Source organism: Opisthocomus hoazin, chromosome Z (genome assembly GCF_030867145.1).
Source record: "Opisthocomus hoazin isolate bOpiHoa1 chromosome Z, bOpiHoa1.hap1, whole genome shotgun sequence".
Taxonomy (NCBI): domain Eukaryota; kingdom Metazoa; phylum Chordata; class Aves; order Opisthocomiformes; family Opisthocomidae; genus Opisthocomus; species Opisthocomus hoazin.
The window spans coordinates 72,944,354-72,965,975 of NC_134454.1; the positions used below are offsets into that span (position 1 = coordinate 72,944,354).

General features: G+C 40.4%; 1 protein-coding gene across 1 annotated transcript in view; it reads left to right on the forward strand.

Moving 5' to 3' along the window:
• The first annotated feature begins 9,714 nt into the window (after positions 1–9,714).
• HCN1 (hyperpolarization activated cyclic nucleotide gated potassium channel 1) overlaps positions 9,715–21,622 on the forward strand; it is a 210,775-nt gene continuing 198,867 nt past the window's right edge. The window contains exon 1 of the mRNA XM_075411543.1: positions 9,715–10,171. Coding sequence (XP_075267658.1) covers positions 9,792–10,171 — 380 coding nt within the window. The 5' untranslated portion in view covers positions 9,715–9,791. The remainder of the gene's footprint in view (positions 10,172–21,622) is intronic.

A 21,622-nucleotide genomic window follows, 5' to 3' on the forward strand; every position in this document is an offset into this window, starting at 1 on the left:
TAATTATACTAGAGTAAAAGCCTTTGTCTTTTGTGGACACAAAGTGAGAACAGCACAAGAAGAATCTATTATAGTCCCTGCCATAGAGAGGCTATACTTCTTAAAGACAAGAAGAAAGGTGAGTCAAAAAACCCAAACCCAAGTTTGGGACATAACAGCTCATCAGCAAAATCATTCATATCCTTTGCAACTTGCTATCAAGTGTATAAAGACAGTTATTCAAGCATTTCAGAAAAAGCAAGTTTTAGATACAGAGCTTTCCAGACCTTTTTTCCGTTGCTACCACTACCTAGTTTCAGGTTGTATTACAGTCTTCCACTTTTCAGATTTGACTTCACAGCTTGAAACATTTTACTCTGAAATCCCATGTCATGCTTACAAAAGGAATTGAGATAACACTTGATCTAAGATCAACATCATCTACCTTCTCGAAAGCGTTACTGTCAGAGAAGGCTGTTGTGTTTTTGAATGCCATTACAAACAAGATAGGAGAACTCTCTATTAATGAAGTGCTAGATACCTTTTTCCTATGTTTATCTGTGATTGCTGCATGTATTTTGTCGCAAGCTTTGAAAGTCTTTGAGGATATCCACCTTCAATTTATGCTCCTTCTATGTCAAGTAGTATCTCATCGCAATCACTCTGAAAGTTCACATCTTGCACAGACTGCTATCCCTATTTCTCTGAAGACATTTTCAATTTCTTATCCTATTTCATTTTATCTTGTATTCTCTGATACTTAACTGTACCTGATAGATCTGATAAAGTTCTTTTCAGTTCCTAAGTCAGATCCACAATTTTTCAGGTAAGGTTTGAAGGCAAATATGCATTCTTTCTTATTTTCCCCTTTTCTCTCTGTTGCATCATCTGTTTTTGAAACTGAAATTGTTCATTGTTGAAGATCTGTCCTCTACTTTCCCTACAAAAAAAAAAAAAAATCCACCAAAAAACACCCTGTATTACAATGTCCTCTGAGTCTTGCTAAAAGAAATTAAATACTGTAGAAAGATTGCCCATGTAGTGTTTCTTTTCTTGGTTAAACTTTGAGTCCAGTTCTTCCACCATTCACACAGATGAATGAAGACACTTACACGTGCACAACTGTCTCCACTGTTCTGTGTGTCAAACAAACACCTATTTGCATCTCTGTGTATGCATAGAAACAAAGATGAATTGTTGTTTGGCAATTCCATCCGTAAGAGTTTTTGTCTATCTAACTTCTATGCAAAGTAGTGTTTAGCAGCATTTTTTACTGGACTAAAATTCACAGGAGAGAATAGTAATTTAAAAAAACTTAAATAAAAGAATAAATATATAGAAGAAGTTATAGGAAGGACATAAATATTGAAAGTGCCTTCCTTTACTTAAGCTTTATGTATATTTACCTTAGTTTACTGCTGAGGATACCTACTATGTATAACCTTTCATAAAAGTTACAACTTTTATGAATTTCTTCCACTTGCTTTCCTTCTAAAATGACAAAATCTTCATATCTTTTTCTGATACCACTTAGAGGGAATGTTTGTAATCATCTTTCCCTTAACTTTCTACAGTTGCCACCACTAGTTCAGCAATACTTTGGTTACAAGTACATTGATAACTACTGCCAGCACCAAACTTTGAATTCCTCTGAGCTGACTTGCATGTTACAAAGGTTAAGAACCTCCTTATACTTCTATGTTCCTAATGCTTCCACCACAAAAGCCCTGGGAAACAACTGACGTACGTTACTTAGTTCATAAAGTTTGAGTTTTCTACCCAGTCTTACTTTTCCACAAGACCTGAACTTCCTACAGACACACATGGTCCCTTATAGTTCTGTGGAGTGTTGCATGTAAGGCTCCCAAAGGCATGGCATTCACATCCAGCAGTTCATTTACAGAGCACTGCAAAGGTTGCCACTGTTCCCTCTCCATGAGATTTATAGGTCATGCAACATCTGTCACCAATCGCCATAGTCCCACTATTGTCAAAAAACAACTCCCCCTCGCTATCTAACCATCTAATTTTAGGGTGTATATATAAGGTCATATGTGTTTTCTCCCATCAGTGGCCTAAGCAAAGAAAAGAGCAACCACTTTTTATTTTCCATTCTTGCTGTTAATTGATACAGATTATTATTTTATTCATATTTCTCTTTAACAAAAGGACATTAACCCTGTAACAGGTATGACTCCATTATAGCAGTTTCCTTTCCTCATGTATTGATATCACAACTGGAAGGCGAAAAATCATCTTAGAGGTGGACATTCTTTATAAGCACTATTTCATCTGCTTTTAAAGTAGAAGTCCAAGCGTATGGAATCTGCTTTCAAACCTAAACAGCCAGTGTCTGCAGTAGCAGTACTTACCTCTGAGTACTTACGGCAATTCAGGAGGTTACATTTGCTCAGCTGTGCATGTTGTACTGTTTGCTTCTGCTGGTTGTGGTAACTTACTCCCCTCCTCTGCAGCAGAGATACCTTTAGCTGCAAGAAAGTTGCTGGTGTGAACTGGGCAACAGAAAGCCTGACAGCAAAAACTGGGACAATTCTTCTGGAGTTGTCTGTTCAATGTCACCGTTTCGCCTGCATCTCCGAGGCAGTGCAATCATCAGGGAATAGTGCTCTGTGTGTTATTCTAAGTACATGTTCTAGTAATTGAAATATGCCTACCACCAGCACAGCTAGCTATGACGAATACAGTACCTCTGAAAAATGATTACATAAATAGGTATCTCAAAGACAGCAGGAGAGATACAGCTCTAGATTAGTGCTGGAACCATTTCTGGACTCCTCCGGACTCCTTTTTAGTTGATGGTGAAACTCAAGATTTAAATCAACATTGAAAAGATTTATACATTCATACTTTTTTTCCACAAAGTGCTTATTAAAAATACACTTTTCCACTTTTTGAATTTAAAAATATATTCTGCAAATTTGTAAAAGGCAGTGTAAATTTAAATAATTGTTTTGAAAGTCTTCAGTTTTGTATTTTTTTTTCCCCATGGTTAGCTTAATAGCTGAAATTTCTTGATTTTCAATAACCTGAAGATCTACCTACAACTTAGAAACAACTGGAGCAGGCCTTCTTTTTTTTGCAAGCACTTATCAGCCATCATCTTTCATGATTTTAGGCTATTCCTTTAAGAAAGAGTCCAAGAATCTTTTCAAAAGCAGTATATTTAACTTAATAAGTATTATATTAAAGACAGATCTTAGTCCTGCAAGACGTTGCTCTGTATAAAGAACTGAATACAAGACATACACATATGTCTTGCCACTAGTGTCTACATCCATTAAAATGTGATGGTGAAGAGTTGGATTTTAAGTGCTTAAACTAAGTCAGTCAATACACAAGAGCAGCTTGCAGGATTCAAACAGAGAACTACTAAAGCCTTAACTAATGAACTTAAAGTCAACAAGACACCACTTCCCAGCTTTCTGTAAAAGCACCCTACCAGCTCCTATAACTGAGCAAAGTTAGGATGAGAAGCTGAACACGATTGTTGATTTCTGGAAAAATCAGGAATATGGAAACAAAATTATTTAAATGGTAGTTTAGTATCTGTCAATAATACATGCATATCACTTTCAAATATTTGACAATGTATACTTGGTCATTCTGTTTTATGCTGATATTCACACATTATTGAAAAATACAAGTTTAAAAAAAGCATTTATTTATTTAGTCCTGGAACTTCCAGAGGGAAGGCATTTTTAAATGACAAGAACTTGTTTTCTGTGGAGTGACTATACAATTACGTAGGAACACTGTGTGCAACGGGAGGAAAAAGCTATTGCTAATGTGAAGTTGGACTCCAGATGAATTAAAGGTATTTGCATTTTTAAAGAAATTATATATTTTTCTCATTTTACAGGGAAGCGATCCAGTAAGCCTGCTGCCCAGCATAGTATTCAGCACTCTGAATAGTACCATGTGATGCTGCACAGCTGTATACTCTGATTTTAGTACATGTATCATGTTTTACATAGAAACTATTCGGGAGTGTCTACATCTTTGTCATATCAAATCATAGTTCTTCAAACCAATACAACTATAACACAAATATTTTAAAGAAAGATAAAAGTTTATATGTAGTTCACTTGCATATGAACCAAACAAAAAAAAGAATTATTTTTATCATAACAAAAATGTAAAGTACATTGTCAAAGCCATTTAGCTGGTCAGCTGAACATTCGTCAGAGAAAGTGATTTCTTAATGATTTCTAAAGCACTGCAAGTACCCAACAATGCAGACAGTAGCAAAGATTAATAAACAATTACCTATACACTTGCAACTCCCAAAATTCAAATTAGAATTTGTTTTCCACCTTTTACTTTGCTTTTGTGGTGGTGGTGTCTTCATAAATATCGGATAAAGATCTGGCAGGTTATTAAACAGATAATAAACACTAGCATTAAAACACTGTTCTTCAAAAAAGATAAGCACTCAGAGCATGCAAATACTCTACCAAATTCAGAAGTTATTTGCATAAGTAAAAGACACTCGAGAGAGTTGGTAGAAAACAGCAGGAATTTCCTGTACTTTTATTTCGCCCTGGGACATGAGGAAAAATAAAACCTTCCTGTCCCACCTTACCAGTTGTTGTTCTGAAGCACCACACTCCGCTGCTGTGGTGGAGCTTCCAGTTTTCAGCACCTGGCCAGAGCTGAACACCAAGACTTTCCAAGAGGTAAAAGACAGCTGTGGCATGCAGTAAACACATAAGCACAAATACACATAAGTATTTCTGTAGAGTAAGTGTAATTGAATAGACAACTTAGTAGATCTCAGTGCACTGTAATTATTCTTGTCTACCAGATTTTCATATGACCCAGCAGATGATGCACAAGATGACTGAGCTTCTGTTCACATGTACCATGGTGCTTCCTATCTGTACACACAACCGTGTCTTGCACCCTAGGTTATGTTTCTCTTTCCTGTTCACCCTTGTGTTTACCCTAGTTTTTGTTCACAGAAAATGCACCACTGCCTTGGATTTCTTTTATATCATGCTTTTAACGCCAAGAGATGTATTTCCCACAAAACACGTTTCTGGAAATACATCAGATCACTGCTTTGGAAACAGGCAACAGGGAAAAAGCTGCCTTCCACACTCTGCAGCAAATTTAGGTGTCAATTACCTGGTCAGGAAAATTTAGGACTTGAAACTTCTACAGGTCAAGCACATCTGTTCTTGTTGATCTTTACAGAAATCACCAAGATCACATTTACATCAGTGTTCACTGTGTATATTCAAACCATCCAGCAGGGTAAAAATCACATAAATACATGTATGGCTACAACCTAACATTCACACTCGAAGATGCACTTGCTTTGTGATAGTTTTCTTCAAGGGACAGTAATAACTGCAAAAGGAAGAAGGGACAGTAATAACTGCAAAAGGAAGATTCTTCCTTCTTCATAAACACTATGCAATATTAATTTGTTGTCCAACATGTGTTGCCAGTAAGTAGGTATGACTGCATATTCATGGAAAGTAATGTAGGTAGGGTGAGACCAAATCAAAATTATTTTACTGCGAACTTCGAGCGATCAGACACAGAAAATAGCACATCTTATGAATCTGGACTAATCCTCAATTTATCTTGCACAACTAGTCCTATAATTGCAAATATTATTTTCCTTCATTGCTAATGCTGCTTTAGCATTTGACTTGATGGTGACTTTCTGTTGAGAAGTAATTTTTAAAAAAATCTCACAGGGCATGAAACTAAAACTTTAGAGACAAAAGCTTTGTTTTGCAGTCAGGCGTTTCTTACTGTTTCATCTCATAGAAGTTCTGTTACTTGTGTGTGCTCCAATTTCTTCACTGAAAAAACTACATATGCTTCAATATATAGGCTGTTATTTGTTTCAGGTGAGCTGCTGTGTTCAGGGTATATCAAAATGAGAAAATATGAGAAAATAAGAGAAATGGGACTGTATTTACTATAGGCATAAAAATTTAATATGTTTGGCAGAAGAGAAGGAAATTCATTTTGAGGTATACATTAGTATTACAGAGTCATATAAAGCACTGGAATTAATGATGTTATAATAGTTTGATGGAGTCCAGTAAGTAATCAAAATAATTCAATACAAACAAATAAAAGAGCCTACTAAATTTTTAGTAGTGATCCATTAACATAGGACATAACAAAGAGATACAAAAGAAAAAGTTTTTTTTCCCCTTGTTCTGCTAATACTGAATTCTTGGAAATTTCATTTATCAATTCCATTTTTTTCAGTGTCTCTCCTGACACAGTCACAAAGTTAAAAACAAGCTTGACAGAAAAGAAGCTGTATCTTTAGCTAAAGTGAGTCTGTGATCTTTCTACCATACGTAGCCCTGTTGCAGCCTGCAGAACTATTCATGCACACCATGCCCCATTACTTCACTTTCTGTGAAACCAAAATTCTGTCGTCTAAACTAACATGTTGGCTGGGGCCTCAGGAGACATCAATTTCCTGGCTGAAAACAACATAAATTATTTTGACCTGGGGAAGAATTCATTCTCCCACATAAAAACTACAGATTATGAAAATCCTTCCTCATTCTTACAATCTCAGGATTACTATTAAAAATTGCAAGATGCTGAGCTGTTAAGGCCATTTAGGCCATGTTAATACTTAAGACAAATAGCACTCAGACATGCACAAATAAGTATACAATTCTTCTACATAGAATAGAAATTATAAAAATCTAATACTTGATCACAGAAAGCACAAAATATCAAAATACCAGTTTTACAAAGAGATTTGTACCTGTGTAGTTTATACATATGCCGTGTTTGAGAAGCACACAGACTATGAGTTGCATATAATGCAAGTTATTTTCTCTCATTAACAACTTGTCTTAAACTATATGACATTTTGATGTAATAAATCAGTCTCGGATCTATATAATGACACCAAAGGAAATAGAGTATTTCAGGATTCTTGTACTGTAGAAGGAGGGGGAAGCTAGGCAGGGGTAGTCATTCTGGTAGGTCTGTAGTCCGTGCTAAGTAAGGATGGATAAACATTGAGAAATGAGACATTAAACAGAAGCAGAAGCAAAGTTCCATGAAGTAAGACATTTGATGTTCTTGCTGTGCACTGTTTTCATCATCCAGAAGTGAAGGACCGTCACGATTAGTACAATGTTCACTGCTTCTGCAATTAAAGGAATGCTCATCAGAATCTGCTTACTGCAGCTGTAAATGTCTCCATTTCACTGTTCTGGTTTACTCCATTACAAGCCTATTTTCTCCTGTACATGACTGATTGTTGTTTAGCTTATGCCGGGAGAGACCATTCAGGTCTAGGGCTGCATGCAGAAGTCCTCTGAAATAAGGAGTGAAGAGGTTGGAGAATTGCTTGCTCTCAGAGAGGAAAGTTAAGGTTGCAACGTATACATGACTGAAGTGGGGAAAGTGTCAGGTCCACCAATGCTGATGTGGTAAACTGCGTGAGCACGTGGAACAGCACAGCATGACTTAGCCTTTTCATCCTTTGCCTTTGTGGGTTTCTGTCAAATATGATGTGAGCTAATTCTTTCACAAAGCCGCAACACAATAATAATTTCTTACTTTTTAATTATCATTTGGTGACAGACATTGGATGAGGGAAGGAGGCGGACATCATCTGGGGATAAACCAGTAAGAGGGTTTTATCTATCAGCAGCTATGCATGAGCCATCAGCAGCTGTGCACACACTCTTCACTGTTTTAGGATAAAATCATACAGAAAAGTAACACTCCAGATGGGGAAGGTTTTTGTACGTCAGCCCTCAACCAGTCACACTGGGAACATGTTCGTTCCCATGCTGGTCACTGCCCAGCCTCCAGCAATTCATCCTGGTGCATCTACACTTGCCATCTTCCTCCACACAAACATCATGCTAACACCCTCCACACTGAACAACTCATTAACATCATCCGAACCTTGTGTGTTTGAGTGCACTAGGCACAAACATTCTGTTAGAGCTGGAATTACTGAGAAAAGCCCTCAGATGCAGTTTTGAAACACAGCTCCCCAACGCACCTGATTTGCACTGTGCAAATTGCTGTGTGCAGATTTGCACATCTGTTTCTCTGTCAGGTTTTGTTCAAGCATCTGTTTTGTAAAGGGCGCAGTGGGTAACAATGAAGTGACAAATACCGTTGAAAATACCAGAGCCAAGCTTGGGACACTCTTTCTTACCGTATTTTTAATGTGCAAAATGAAAAATATGTTGAGAACATGTGAAAAACAAAGCTATGTCAAGCCAAAGGAGTCCCAGGGCCTGTGCACATGTGCTATAGTGTGTGCCTTTATGCTTTTGCAGGTCCACATAATGCTACAGCTCCTGTGATATCATCGGCAGATTCTCCATCATTCTGTAACCCAAACTCTCCACCTTTAGGGGTAAACACCAGCATCTTTCAGTTTTCAGAGCAGAGACCAAGGCCCGGCTCCGCACTTATGGCTTGCAAACAGTTGCTTACCATTGGCAGAACAGCGCTCTCTGATCCTACCTCACCCCACAGCTCCCCAAATCACAATCATTAAGATAATGTGCGTAGAGATACCCAAGGAAATACGTGTCTAATCTCTTTGTGTGTACCCAGAGTATCAGGAGCAAGAAGTATCTTCTCCTTCCTTCCTGTCCAACAGCCTTCTGTTGTCTCCTGGAGGCTTTGTAACTATAACTGACGTGCTTCACTGTCAGGCGGAGCGAGCTGAACACGGACTCCACATCCCTGTTTACACACACACAAACCCCAAACCACCTCTTGGCATACGTGAAAAGCTCGTCTCCGCACTCGGGTACAGCCTCCATCTTACACCTCACGGTGCGACAGGCAGGCTGGCGCGCTCGGCACCGCGTTCTCAGCCAGCGCAAGGTTCAGGAGCGGGGAAACTGCCGCTGGGAGGTGGCGAGATGCCGTCTAACCGGAGAGAACTGCCTTGCGTGTGAAAACGAACGTCACCCCAGCGCCCACCCGGCCTTGCCTCCCCACTCACAGCCCCTCCTGCTCCCTGGCTCCCGCGCACCGCGCCGGCGAAGGGCACCTTTCCGCTTCGTCTTCAGTGCAGGAACCACGAACCCCTCCGCTACCCCCGGTGCCGCCACCCGCCCCCGTGCCCGGGCAGACTCCGGCTTCTCGCCCTCCTCCAGCCACCCCGCTCCCCGACGAGCACCAGGGAGGCTTCGCAAGCGACAAGCCGCCCTGTGGGACCTCTCCGCAGCCCCGTGCCCGTCCACCGTTTCTCGCTGGGGGTGCGGAGGCACGCTGCCACCCCGGTCCTCGCCCCAGGCGAGACGCGAGCCCACCCTTGTTGCTGTGCTTGCGGTGGAAGCGCGGGCGGGGACCCCGGGGGGGACGGGGGGACACACGGACGCCCCCTTCTCCTGCCCGCCCCTCGCCTCAGGCCGCCCCGCCCGGCCCCACCCGCGGGACACCGCGCTCGCGCCCACGCTCTCCACCGCCCCGACGGCAGAGCCCGCTCCGCGGCGCCGGCTCCGCCCCGCCCCTCGGCCCGGGCGCCTCAGCCCCCCTCAAGGACTCCGGGGCGCTCAATGTCAGGCGGGAGGCGCGGCGCGGCCGCCGGCAGGGGGCGGGCGCGGGAGGGGAAGCGGCGGCGGCCCTGCGCGGGAGAGCGGCTCAGAGTCGGCGTCGCTGGCCATGCCGGGCGGCGCGGCGGAGCGGAGCTGAGCCCAGCCCAGCCCAGCCCCGGGCGGCCGAGCCCAGCCGCCCCGCTGAAGGGCACCGGCGGCGGCGGCGGCGGCGGCGAGGCTTCCCTGCGCTCTCCCGCGGCTGGGGCGCGCACGGCCCGCAGCATGGAGGCTGGGAAGCGCAGCTCCTCCGCCGGCAGCCGGGACGATGGCAGCGCTAACGCCTTCCCAGCCAAGCCGGCGGCCCCGGCGGAGAAAGCCCAGAGCAGCCCCGGCGGCGGGGGCAGCGGCGTGAAGGAGCACGGCAACTCGGTCTGCTTCAAAGTGGACGGCGGCGGGGGCGAGGAGCCCGTGGTGGGCTTCGAGGACGCCGAGGGTCCCCGGCGGCAGTACGGCTTCATGCAGCGGCAGTTCACCTCCATGCTGCAGCCGGGGGTGAACAAATTCTCCCTCCGCATGTTCGGCAGCCAGAAGGCGGTGGAGAAGGAGCAGGAAAGGGTTAAAACTGCGGGGTTCTGGATCATCCACCCTTACAGCGACTTCAGGTGAGACCGGACTTCGGCGGGACCCGAACCGGCGTCCCACGGACCGGCGCTCTCCAGCGTGCTGCACCCCCGGGCCCCCCGCCTCGGCCGGGCGCTGCCCGCGGCTGCGGGCAGCGCCCGGCCGAGGCGGGGGGCCCGGTGGGTCCGTCGCGGTCTGCCCGCGTTTGCCGCGTCCGTCGGGTTTGAAGCGGGCGGGGGAAGCACGCCGGGCCCTCTCCTTGAGCGCCCGGGCGTCAAGAATTTTCCGAGGGGTGGCGTGGAGGGCGCGCGTCTGGGTCGGAGTCACAGGGGAAGAGCTTCGTCCCGAGCTAGCGCCGTGTAAAGGGGACGCCAAGTTAGCGTCGCTTTCGCGGTGGGCTGAGCGTGGGCAGAATTGGGATGTTCATACGGCAAGCAGTGCAGATAAATTCCCGGGAAGAGCTACTTCCTTTTGAAATTGCATCTTAAGTGAAGGATCGTTTCGTTGTATCCTCTATGCCAGCTGGCTGTGTGCCTTTGTAAATTTAACACTCTTTACGGTATTTGCTGAGGAGCTATCGGTGTCGTTAAGCACATTTAAGCAACGGCTTGATCTGAACAGCCTGCGTGCATACAGTAAGTGAACCGCACCCGGAGACCGTCTTTAAAAACGGAATATCCAGAAGGTTCAGTAGTTACATGGTTCTGCTAAGAAAAAAAAAAATAGGTTAAACAGAACGTGCTTCCAGTGGGAACAGGAGGAAATACTTCCAAAGTCCAAGTTTCTGTGGGACCATTCAGAGCGAGGTGTTGCGCAGTGAGCTGTGCGAACACCTTGCAGTCGAGCCCGAGAGCGGTAGAGCTACGAGAGTGGAGGAGCAGGGCAGCACTCAGTTGTGACTGGAAATCATGCTGCAGATCCCTGCCTTTTCCTCGTCTCCCTGGAGGCAGCAAGCTGCACTCGTTCTTCTCCTGGAGTACCTTTTCCCCCTCGTACACCAGCTCAGCTGCACTAGCAGGTGCATCAAGGGGGGAGAGAGCCAAGAGTCCACCCACTCCCTTTCTCTCAGCAAGAGAGGGACGTAGCAGGTCACTTCTGGTGCTGTGGTAGCGTGGGATTAGGGGGGTCTGGTAGCCTCTCACTTACCCGTCTGTGTGCATGAGTAACTTTATTCATGTGAGGATTCCGCTAAAATGAATGAGATTATTCTTGCGAGTAAATTCCCTTGTTTTGTTGTAAGCTTGATCTCTGAAAGACGCACACAACCCAACGGTGTTTTGGGAGGTTGTGCATCGTGTTGTGCAGCATGTAACTTTTTAAGCCGATATGTAAAATAGGTGGTAGGTATGTTGGTTCTGTTTCATTATGGAAATATCTCCTAATTCTCTACTAATTCTTCCTGTGGGAAGGTTTAGCGATCGTAGGATGTGTTTACTTATTCTTTTCAGTAGCACTAAACAACACTGCATCCTTTTCAGGCCTGTTGTCTGCATATTCTTAAATTAACTGTATTTTCTGAGGGTTTTATTGTGTCTTCGTTTTATTAGAATGGAGGTGTGTGGTTTTTTCAAATAAAGCTCATCCTCTTTCATTAGCCTTGGGATGAAGTGGCCTGATCCGGACCAAATTTTTTAGCCAGTGGGACTGTTTCAGTGAGAATTGTGAGATGTTTGTGTTGTTTCTCCTGAAATAATCACAACTGCATGATGCTACTACTCTTTTTGGGTGGCAGTGTTTATAGAAAAGGGTGAAGAAGTTGTAATATATAGAGTATTCACCTTCTTCGATGAGAATTACAACAATCCTAGTAAGTGCCTCCTAGCAGTGTATCCATACAAGAACAAATGCATATGTAAGGATGGAGTTGTTCTGATTTATTTTTGTAACAACATAATGCTTGTGTATAGACAAGCCGTAAACCACCCAGAGAGACCGGGTTCACTGTGTTAATGTTGATACTACTAAGGGAAGGAATTATTTTTCTCTACAAAAATAACAATGAAAAGGGAAAGAGCAGAATATTTTGTGGTATCCAAGTAGGAAGATTTAGAATAAGTTTGTAAATTTAGCTGTTAAGATGTTTGTAGCACATATGAAAACAGACATCACAGTAAAGTTTAAATATAGGTACACTTAAAAGAATGTTGGTTTAACCACCCAAAATATGGGAAAATTCTGGTACAGGCTGCTGTGGACTCATTTGTTTTTATTTTTCTAGTAATGAATGCTTGAGTGCATTTGCTGTGATACTTTGATGCGTTTGGTTATATTTCTTGACCTCATTCTCATCATTGTTATAAAACTTCATATGTTTATCTACAGCAAGCAATATTTTACTCTGTCATTTGGGGGAGCGGGCAGAATCCCAGCACCCTCCTGCCCCCCTTTTTTGGTATGAACAGTGTCTGTAGACTCTGTATGTACTGTGTCTGTAAACTCGGTGCTCTGTGAATTGGTTACTCGCGTCCTTGTGGGGCTTCGTCTCTAGTTTTAGGGCTCTCCGTCCTGCCTTTGTGTCAGGGAAGAATTGGCTCTTCATCAGGCACATACACCCTTGGAGAATTAAATTCAATAAGTATTACATAATTTTTCCACCAGGGGACCATGTTGTTCCCAGTTGTCTTTTTCCCAGTCTTCTGAGGTTAATGTCTAATTTGGAAGCTGTTATGTAAACCAAGTACCTAATGCACATCAAACCCAGCACAAGACCTCTGTTTATCTCTTCACAGCTGTGATTACTGTGTCTCTAAACTTGGACAATAATTCTGTGTAATTGCATGACTCATAAAAGTGCATTTATTGTCAATGTTTTGGTTAGAGTTTATTGAAGTCCCACATGCTTTCTGTGAGATACCGAGTGCCTCTGGTCATCCCTGCTCGCGTGCAGAAGAAAGAGCCCGCAGGAGACCATTGCCAGTCCGACACCATGGCCTCGGAGCCACTGGATGAGAGCAGCACGAAGCCGATAGGAGACGGGAGCAACTGCACATGGTTCGGCTGCTGCCATAAGCATTGCACTCCTTTCGTAGCAGAGTGGCGGTGGATCTGGGCTTTGGGTGACTTTTATATGTTATGGCCTTCTGGTATTAGTGGAAATGTGCGTGGCTGATAATTCAGGTGATTAATTCCTAAGTGTCCTTCAGCACGTCAGGAGTTTCTTTAATGCTCAGAGGGCTGTCTTGCACGTGCCCGGGCTGTTGGTCTGGCTTGGTGGCATCTCCCTCCCTCCCTGTCTATGGGCACACAGAAAAACTCACGCTGTCTCAGAAATCTTGGTTTTATCACCATGTCAGCTAGGGCACCTGTAGTCAACAATCTAAAAAGCAAACAGTTACTACCTCCAGAGTCACATGGACGAGGCATTTTCTTTTGCCCAGAAATAGAAATGTATGAGAAAGACTGAGTGGGAATAATACGTGAGTAAATGCAGCCTTCTCACTCTGATGGTTACAGTTCTCAGTTTGATGTTTGGGAGCAGCCTTTGACTGGAAGTAGGAACAAAAATTTTAATTGGCTTCAAGATGAAGTGAAGTAAGACTGTGATGTGGAGTTGTCTGGCAGAGTAGCAAACAAGGAGGTGCAGTGCAGACAGTGCTGAAGATCTTTTTCCTGTGTAGATGAATACGAAGTATGAACAAATTTGCGACAATAGCAAAAAACTATTGACATTTCAGGTCAAGAGAATCTCTCTGGGTAACTTCCCATCTATTCAAGGAGCACAAAGCCTTATTTTAATGATAACAGAAAAGCAAAAGCAGAGTTAAATCTAAAACTTGAACAGAAAGTTTTAGAGCACAGTGAATAGTAAAGGTATGCCAGATTTTTTTAACGCTTGTGGCATTACAGTTTTGAAACATTTTTGTATACACATTTGAGGGTTATAATGTAAATGTATGAGTTTTATTATATAAATCTTTGTAAACCATAGAAAGCACTATTGATGCTACCTTGTAAGTGAATTTAATGTCAGGTTTTGATGGGTTTTAATCAGGGTGAAGGAGACAATAATATTTTCAGGAGTACATCTAGGCAGTTACGGAAGAATATTTTTGAGTCTGTTGCTGTTAAAAATCATTCTGTTATTTTGTGCAGTTTTATGCAACACATCCATGTTTGTTATGCACACGTGCATCTTAATTTTTCGGTTACGTACGTGCCAGACTGCAAGTCATAGTTGCAACGTATTAGTGTGCATTATGTTTTTTATTATACTTCGCTCCACTTTGAACTTACATTTGCCTTATGAATCAATTTTCTTTTTAATTTGTACCTGTCTTTTGGACCTGCATTTGACCACCAGCAGTCGGTCTAATGTTGCAGACTGTGTGTTATATGTGTGGCTCATATATATTTCTAAAATTTGTGCATGCATTGGTTTAAAACCTTTTCTTCTTTGGGATCAGTCTTCACTCTACATGTTATACCTGTCATTTATATTTTAAGAAGCTTAGGGTAAGCACTTTGTACCTGTCTTTTGACACATCTGTAATGTCTCAGTTGAAGCTAATGAGATTTATCGTTTCGTGAGCTGTTGCATACTTAGATTTATATAGAGCAGTAGAGTTGGAAGGTAATGCTATATGCTGTGAAGACAAAATGAGTTGTATCATACCTAAGCGTAATTAATATAGGTATACATATGCAAAATTAAGTATATAAATCATGTTGGTTTATATTAAGTAGATCAGATACAAATTAGTCTGGATTTTAGTGAAGAGGTTACGTCACTGATAGTGCAGTACAAAATGTCTGTAGTTTTGGATTCTCAAGGTAGTCATCTCAGTCTTGTTATTCAGGATTTGTCATGACGTTCTCTTGCAGTATTGAGACTTCTAAATTATCAGGGATTTATAATTATACTGTATACATTCCTTGCACAAATTATTTTTTTATTATTATTTATGTTTTTATGACTGAAGCAAAGTTTAACTACGGTTATCTTTCATGTATCATTTTCAAGTACTATTGTGGTGACTATATTTCTATTAAAGAAAAACTTTGTATAGTTAAACTGTTCCTATTACAGTCACTCTTTGTACATTACTAAACATAAAGAACCATTTAGTATTGAAAAGATTATTAGTAATGCTTGTCTTTTTGTTTGCTGCATTCGAACATTTTTTGCACTTTACTTCTGTAAATACCCCAAAGGACAAAATGACAAAATTGTGCCATTAATATAAATATATAAATGGTATTTATAATGTCTGAAAATTCTTTCTGACAGTAAGTTACATATTACGCTTTATAATAGTTCTCCAGGTAAAATGCAAGTCCCATAAAGGTAGGCTGAAAAGAAATATGAAAATGGTCCTCAAATGCATGAATGGATGTTACGAAGAAGAAAGAAATTACGTAGAAGTAATAGGGTGAAACTGCAGCAACAACTATCTAAATGAGACGTTTAGGAAGCAGGACCAAAAATAAGACACAAAATATTCTGTTGGAAATGCTTTGATGTGGAATATGGGCCAGAAATGCATTAGCTTGTTTTTCATCTTCAGTTCCTATTATTTTTAGTATTGAATAATGACTCATCATTGGCTGTCACAGGTTCATTTTTTATGAAATCTAGTTGACTAAAGCTAACTACTGGTATTAGTTTTTGTACCGGTTGTAAGTGTGTATGAGTGAAAATGGATATGTAGAAGTGTAGGTTGTGCTTTTGAGCTCAGGAGAGCCACGTGCTCTTGTCAGCTTTGAGATTTTCTTAGAGAACTGCAAAAGCAAGCCAGCTGAGTCCAGCTGAAGTTAGCGCAGCAGCCACTCACATTCTGGACCTCTGAGGGATGTGGGAAGGATTATGCGTTTGTTTCTTCAAGGAAAGCAATTCATTGTATTGAGAAGACATCCTTCAGCCTCTAGATAATGTAGAACACTGATACATAGTTTGAGCTCATGTATATGTTAAACATTTCCGAATTTTCATTATGTCCATTCCAGTCCTGGAATAACTGTCCTTTCATTGCATTTTCTTACACACTTTTGACATGTCATATACTTGAATATAGAATAAAGTTTATAGCAGAGAAGGAGCTCAGTAAGTGTAACTCAGGATAATTCCTCAGGTCTCTAAGGTACTTTTAATTTAACTTGGGGTGTTTTGGTTCACTGGCAGCAGCTATGAAGAAGTACACATGTATATTTTTTTTCTGCAGTATGCTTAATTTTAGAATATTCACCTTCTCCATAATCTAAAAGAAGGAAAATATGTTCATCACAATTTTGAGAAAAAGTTTAAAAAAACCCACAAAACAAAATCAACCCAAAATGTTACAAAATTCCTGTGAGTAATCTAAAAGATGATGATGTGAGTGAGTTATATGAGAGCTTTAAACTTTGACCTGGGATGCTCAATATCATGAGACTTCCTCTTCCCTTTTCTGAAATTTCGTTTTGACTGCAGTGAGAAGAAAGCACTTGATTAGTATTCTCTATGTGTACTTATCAAATTTCAGTTCTCATAAGATCAGCATCGTGCTTAGGCTTGTGGGGAAAAAGTACTAATTCTGTTATTCCCATTGATTATTTTAGCAAAACCACACATTTTTGAATGTGTACCAGCACTTTATTTGTTAGCTCATCTAAAGGAGCAATGCCTGTAATAAATTCAGTAAAAGATTTTTCTTTATATTAGATTCCTTGGACTTGAGTATATGGGAGGAACTATGAACTGGAACACTATGTAGAAGCATGGAATAGTAAATAAAGGTCTGGGTTTCGGATTTGGTTGGGGGTTTTAATGGCTACCAAGCTAAAAAAAGATCCATAACGTTTGATCAGTTGCTTAGGCTTTTTTGTGGTTATATAATCAAGTTAAAATGTGCTCAGTTTCTGATTGTTCAGCCTGGGGTAGCAGAAATAGAGACATACAAAATCAGAGGTCACTTAAAAAGTGTGAATCTTTACCTCTGCATTTCTGCCTATCTGTTTAAGATCGGTGATATTGTAATACTTAATTAAATTTTGACAGCTTTTTTCAAGAGGCTTAGTTTAAAGGTATTAGAAGGCAAAATACTATTTTTATAGAGGAGGGTAGAATATGAAAATTAGTAGAGAAATTTACTTCATTTAGTTGTAAATAAGAGGTATCCATTCTCACCTCTGCTGTCACTCAACAGCGTGCCTGAGAGCTGTCTTCTATGTCAATGTATAATTTTTGAGAGAGAAGAAACTTTTAACCTACTTTGCAATGTTTAATTTTTAACCTGACAGTACAGTTCTCGTTAATTGCTTGAAAGTCCTTTTAGCTGTCTATTCCCTGATTCTTTCCCAGAGGCATGATTTAATTTTAAAAATCATAGTGTATTCAGCTCTAATTATTGGAGGGCTTGTTCTAGGCACATAGTGAGGTATGTTAATGACCAAAAACTGTATCAGCTGGCGTCAATGTCAGTGCTACCTCAAGGACACTGTCATTTAGCTTCCATAAAATCTCTGCTAATATCTTTTAATCTGATGATAGTCAGATTCAGCAAGGCTGCATGATATTTTGCAATAATCTTATTGCCTTAGTTTGCAGTGCAACTGGAATAAGTCTGGGTTAAACGTGTTCAAAAGTGTTCACTTGGTTACAAAATAAATGCAGTCTATTTCCATTATATATTTAAAAAAAACCCCAAAATAAACCCAAAACCCCAAACCAGTTTTTATTTATGACAATGAAGTTCCTACAACTGGAGTTGCATCATGCAGCTAAGAATAGGATTTTGTTCGTATTTTATTAACTTCTGTGTAGTTTATGTGGAGATCTTATTTAAAGAAGTATGTCATTTAACAAATAATTTGATACAGTATTGGAATTTAGCCTGCTGCTAAATCTATCTCTAAAAATGTCAAATTTCTTAAAAATTCTTGTTAAGATATTTTGTTTTTAACTGAAAAAGCACAGGCTGCTTTATGCTCACAGTCAAAGCTAGGCTGGTTCTCTTTTTGTTTTGTTTTTTGTTTGTTTGTTGTTTTTTAAATTGTGTAATTTAAAATAGCAAATATACATAAACATTATTTTGGCTGCAGACTTTTGTAGATAGTATTATTCTTTTTCATACAATTCACAGTCTGATATCCACTGAAGCTTACACTTGTGCTAAAGCTCCAGTGTATAAAGAAATGAACAGAAACAAAATGTGCCCTCATGATATAAAATCTTCTAGTTCTATACATAGTGTACCCTGGTTGCCTCCAGTTTTTTTGTCTCCTGTCAGCAAAGTATGGATATATTGATGTTTCCTTGACTGTTTCTGTTGTATCTTACAGTAACTTACCAGCTCCTCTAAGAAGCACCTCATTTGATGTCATGACTGCAGCAATGGGCACCGTGGTTCTGAGAGATGTGACGTTATACAAATCTGTAAATTGCAGTAAATTTAGGGTAATGTATCATAAGATCCTAGTGATAAATGATTATTCTAATTTGCCATAGACCAAAGCTATGGAAAATATGCAGAACTTTTGTAAGATATATAGAGTAAGATCTATCCAACTCTGCCAGGAGGTGAAATAAATGTATGGCTGCAAAACCATGGGGACGCAATCAAGCTTTCGCATGACTACTGAAAGGTTTTCCATCAGGCTCCTGAGTGACTTCTGTCTTTGTTTACTCCAGGAGGACGTATGATTTCTGTCTGGTAGAGAAATTACCATGAAACCAGAAGTAGGTAATAGTACCCCCTAAAACATCTTAATGCTTCTGGGTTCCCCACACACATCCTGGGTTACAGGATCCTTGGGATGACTGCATATGGGCTTGTTTGCACTTGATTTCTCAGTGAAGATAACAGCCAAGCTTGTCTATCACTCTGGTTCACCCTGTTTTCAATGCCAGACAAGCTCAGTAGTAACACAAAGATTTCATTTTCCAAATAGAAATTACTGTTAGACACAATCTTGGAATTAAAACGTAAGTGGTTTATTATATAAATCAAGCATATACCTCAAGATTCAGTTAATAACTGGGTACTTTTCTCGTTACACAGCTTAGCAAGTATACTTCAGAGATGTCCTGTTTTTCAGAGCTATGCCATGTTCTTGAAAACTGTTATCTAGACAACTCCTTAAATACTGAATCCTGCTTTTTCTGTCTTTTAGTTATAGCTTTTCTTATGGTCTAATTTTTAAATAGTGAAATCCTGCTGGAAGCAACTTGCAGTTCTCTTTTGAAAGATAGCAAAAGCATGGTGATGTAGTCCCGTACAGATTTTTTTATTTTAAAACAACTTCTCTTTTCCCTCATTGTGATTTTCCTTCTTCTTCATACATCTCTTCCTGAAGATGTAATTAGTTTCTTTTTATAAATGGAAAAGATGCATTGATTTTTTTTTTTTTCGAGTTTGTTAGCTATGCTATGTAGTTTTCCATTCTTACTGATTCTGTTAGCTGGGAGATACTGAGCTGTTTGCTCTAACTAGCAGGGAGAAGTTAGCCTAAGTATTCTTTGTAGTGTCTTGGAGTTTGTAAATAAATACCTTTTAATAATTTAAAAAAATAATTGTATGCACATTTTCTATTTCCCATGACTTGGGCAGGTTGCCAGCTTTCTGTTGAGAATTGAAACCTGACGTAATTGAACAAGATGTTACCATAGACTTAGTAACAAGATACTTTGCCGAAATTGTCCCCTCAGCCCATTTATTGCCAGCTTGGGAATTCTAGTGTTGCATACATCTATCACATTAAAGATATAATTATAAGAAACACCCTCTATAATGCAAAGGGAGTGTGGTATCAAGAGTAAGCGCTGCCAGATGGTAGGCAATCTAACAGAGCATTTAAAAAGGGTCAAAATCGAAAATGTCTGAAATCTGATGGCTTATTAAGCAATAGATGTTCCATGTGTGGGACAAGTGAGAGATAACCAACAAAATTTAGTTGCCCACATGACCAAAATTGACTTTTAATTGCATGCATTCTGTCCATAAATATCTGAAACATATGTTTTTACTAACTTAAAGGTGTTTTTTGAAATTTGGGACAGAATATTACATGTAGTGATATGATGCTGGGTGTTGAAAAGTTGAGTAGGATTTGTACATGTTCTTATTGCATATTTATTAAGTAGTGAATTTATTATGATGGCTGAACCTTCTGAAATGGAAGAAGAAATCTAAACACAAATTCAAGGTTTTTGACATTTAAAAGAATTCAATCCAGGACCTAGTAATTGTATTATTTTGTATGCGTATTACTTAGCTAGATGTGAACTAAATATGACATAAATGATGACTGAATCCAATTAAATGCCTTTGGTTTTAGTTTGCTATCTAAAGGTATTAGCCAGGAGTTTAAAATTTCTTGCTTCTGTTTAATCTATCCTCTGCTCTTGTTTCCTAAAGGTACATTTTCCTGTAGTCTGCCTGTAGGCTGTGCTCTGTCATTTACGTGGAGGCTAATTTTCTTTTGTTGAGAGACGATTCTCATTAAGACAGGTCTGAGGAATACTCCTTCAGTATTATGCAAGCTGTCAGTGTTATTCAGCAATGTCAACCCCCACCGTGTCGTTCCCCAGGACTGTATGAACATTTCTCAATGTGCCCATGGTTGTTTCTATCATTTCTAAGCTGCAGCCGACTTTTACATTCTCCACGGGCTAGACCAAATTTGCCTTTCTGTAGAAGGGATGGGAGAGCTGCAGTGAACTTTCACTCCCATGCTTGTTCCTCACAGGATGGCAGAGTTCAAACTTGCGCTGGGGAAGGAGAGCTGGCTTTATAGCTCAGAAGTGCAGGTACCATGAATCTGCGTAAAATGGTAGCAGATGTTTCTGCTGAGGCTACGGACTTGTAATTCTATGAAGTGTCACGGAACAGCAGTTCATCTTAACATTGAATGTACATACTGATTCTATGCCACTGGCAAAATAAGCAAATGGAATATGATATATAGCTTGGTTTCATGTTTCTAGTACAAACTTTTCCATTGCTGGAACGGCTTTGAAAATGTCAGTTTTACCCAATGCTCTGCAGAGAGTGTGCAAATCTATAGGATGTTAGATGAAGATCCGAGATGGAAGTCAGGAGCCTATCTATCTTTGGATTTCAGAACTAACTAGGGACCTAGATACTTGTAAGCATCTCGACTCTGTGCATGAATATCGTTCAGAATTCTAGCCATAAAGAGCCATAAATGGTAAAACTGATTTTTAAAATGTTACCCATGGGTGCTGTACAATTGCAGAACTAGTATATCAGAATATTTTGAATATGCCTCATGTTCCATTTCTGTCATATTATATATTTTGATTTGCAGTTTACAGATCAATATATTTACTAGGACTATGATGAGAAGTTCTATTAATCATTTTTCACCTTCAGTTTCTTGCAGTACTCCACCAATGAATTATTAACATCTGTTTGGCTGTTCTAATTATTACACATCTTTAGCTTAAACTTGCTTGAGTAGTTCATAAGTTGCTCTCCTCCAAAAATGAAACATAAACATTTGGCTAAATTAAATTTTTCCTTTCTGAGGATTATTGGCTTGTGGCTTAAACGTCT